This window comes from Ursus arctos, unplaced genomic scaffold (assembly GCF_023065955.2).
Source record: "Ursus arctos isolate Adak ecotype North America unplaced genomic scaffold, UrsArc2.0 scaffold_5, whole genome shotgun sequence".
Classification (NCBI taxonomy): Eukaryota; Metazoa; Chordata; class Mammalia; order Carnivora; family Ursidae; genus Ursus; species Ursus arctos.
Genome location: NW_026623067.1, coordinates 8,883,651 through 8,886,511, shown reverse-complemented (window position 1 = coordinate 8,886,511; position 2,861 = coordinate 8,883,651). Strand labels below are relative to the sequence as shown.

At 36.7% G+C, this 2,861-nt stretch overlaps 1 protein-coding gene across 1 annotated transcript; it reads right to left on the bottom strand.

Annotated features, from left to right (window-relative positions):
• Positions 1 to 1,718: 1,718 nt before the first annotated feature.
• LOC113261904 (olfactory receptor 2T33-like) lies at positions 1,719 to 2,660 on the bottom strand. Its single transcript, XM_026508215.2, has one exon. It carries the CDS (start codon positions 2,658 to 2,660, stop codon positions 1,719 to 1,721), a length of 942 nt encoding a protein of 313 aa, XP_026364000.2.
• Between the last annotated feature and the right edge of the window lie 201 nt (positions 2,661 to 2,861).

Here is a 2,861-nt window from a genome sequence, read left to right as displayed (position 1 = left end):
GCAATATAGTATCCATTCCTATCTTGTATGATTTTAGAATGAATTATGTTTGAAATTGATTAGAGATGTCATATTTGGCATCTTATTCTCTAGTCTTATTCTCTTTTAATTCTTTAAATTTAATTGAAATAAATATGATTGAATAAGCATATAGCCTTTCAACAGCAAGGAATAAATAAGATATGGTAATTCATTCAGATTTGAAGAATTTTGACAAAAGACTATTTTAATTTGATTTTTTTCATTTCTAAACAGATAGTTCCTTAAAATCAAAATGTATAGGTCTTGAGTAATTTCTTTTTTGATTTTTTTAAAAAAATTAATTACTCTAAAACTAAGTTGCAGAGAGATTATTAGTCTTCACCGAGACCATTGGATTTATTTCCTTTAGTTAATCAGAAAAGAAGATGAAACCTTCAGCCCTAAGGTATTCCCTGTGATCAAAGATGATTCTTTAAGTTGTATAAAAGTCAAGGAAAGTAGATAGTCATTTTAACATGCAAAAAATATCTGGATTTTGTTGCTCTTACTTTTGTTAATAAATTTATTGTCTATGTTACTTTATGTGGTTAATTTTCTCATGTGTGAATTATTTTTAATTCATGTAACTTATTTTGGATAGATGTTGAATTCTTCCTTTCATGATTACTATGTATTTTAACAACATTTAAATGAACATAGTTTAATCTGCTTATCTTGTACTTATGATTTTTTTAAATCACATACACCCACAGAAAACCCATTTCCAGCAAACTTCTTGACACATATTTCCTATAAGCTTATTATCCTTTTATGTTTCACATTCATGTTAATTATTTATTTGAAACTTATTTATGAAAAGTATATGAAGTTATGATATACATTACATTTTTCAAAATAATTATACATTTTAAATAATTCACTCCCATCACAATTAACTATTTTTATTATACATATATATTTATATAAACATACATACATAGATGATTGATGTCATTGATGGAATTTGAACAAATCTTTTAGAATCTCTAAAAGAAGGAAAGAGAGTTTTATTACAACCCACGTTAGGACAGCTGCCTGGGATATACAATCTCCACAAAGAAGAAAGTGCTCTGACAAATGACCATTTGGTGTAGGGTTAAATACATTTTGTTCACATCAAAGTTTACATATCACTAGACAAAAGACATTTCAGAAATCTACAGACCTTATCTTAAGGTTTTAACATGAGCAGGACAGTATGACTTCAGTCTCGTGGGAACCAGGGGTGCTGTCTACTTCTCTTCATGTTTGAAATGCTCCCTTTTATGTTTTTTTTTAATAAATTAAGCAGACCTACAAAGTATGCCCTGGGCAGAAATTGAGCACATGCTTTGAGGTTTTGCTGACTCTGGTGATAGTTGAAGTATAGCTTCCCAGAAAGCCCATGAACAGAGTCCACAAACATTAACAGTTGAAAATTTCCTCTATTTATCAATATCTGGCATATCCTGTGATTACAGTGCCTCAATCATTACAGTACTCTTATTGTTGAAGTCCAAAGTTCAGCACAAAAACACTATGACAATGTAAGAAAGCAGGACAAAATGTAATTTTTAATTAATTTATCAAATATAAAATAAATAAATACTTCTAAAAACTATGCACACTGGCAAATTAAGAGCATAATATATTGATACAACACAAATTTCATAATCCTGATCCAGTTCAGTTACTTCCAGTTTGTCAAATTACTCTCACTATAGACGTCCCAGAAAATGTTTCTCCAGCCACTTTCTCAAAGCCCCCTTGACTTCTTTATTCCTCACACTGTATATAAGGGGGTTCAACACAGGTGTGAAGATGGTGTAAAAAGCAGAGACCACCTTGTCATGGGCCACTGAACGGTAGGATTTGGGCCGCATGTAGATGAATATTATGGCCCCATAGAAGAGCCCCACCACAGCCAGGTGAGAAGAGCAGGTGGCAAAGGCTTTCTTCCGAGCTGCTGTGGACTTCATGTGAAGCACAGCAGCCAGGATGAGACTGTAGGAAGCCAAAATGAGAGACAGAGGGATCAAGAGCATCAGGATGCAGCACACATACATGAAAAACTCAAAAAGCATAGTGTCATTGCAGGCAAGGCGCACAAGCAAGGGCGCCTCACAAAAGAAGTGGTTGATTTCTCGAGAATGGCAGTAAGGGAAGCTGAGAGTGGCACCAGCCTGCATCAGTCCATCCACCCCTCCCAGAATCCAGGAGCCTGAGGTCATGTGCAAGCAGAGCTTCTGATTCATGAGGATGGGGTAGCGCAGGGGGTGACATATGGCCACATAGCGGTCATAGGCCATGGAAGCTAAGATAAAACACTCACCCCCTCCCAGAGTGACAAATAGAAAGATCTGGGCTCCACAGCCGGCAGGAGATATGGACTTGGTGCCCATCAGGTAGTTGGCTGCCATTTTGGGGACTATGGTGGAGACCAGCATCATGTCCATGAGGGAGAGCTGGCTAAGTAAGAAGTACATGGGCTTGTGCAGCTGGGGGTCCTCATGAATGAGCAGGATCATGAGGGCATTGCCCACCAGGGAGGTGAGGAAGGTCATGAGCACCACGGAAAAGAGGAACACATGGGTCTGAGTGTGGTTAAAGAGCCCTACAAGAATGAAGTTTATCTCTGTGGTGTCATTTGCATCTTCCATTGTTCCTGTCATGCCTGGAAAACAAGGAATGATAAGGAGATGAGAGCTGCTTGAAAGGAGGGTGAGGCATTTACTTAAGAAGAGGTGGTCAAAAGACAGAAAAAAAAATGAGGCTTGAGGGAATAATTATGCCTTTAATTTTTCACTTCCTGACAAGATGTTTGCCTTAGCATCCTTATCATATATCTCTGCTGTTATTAC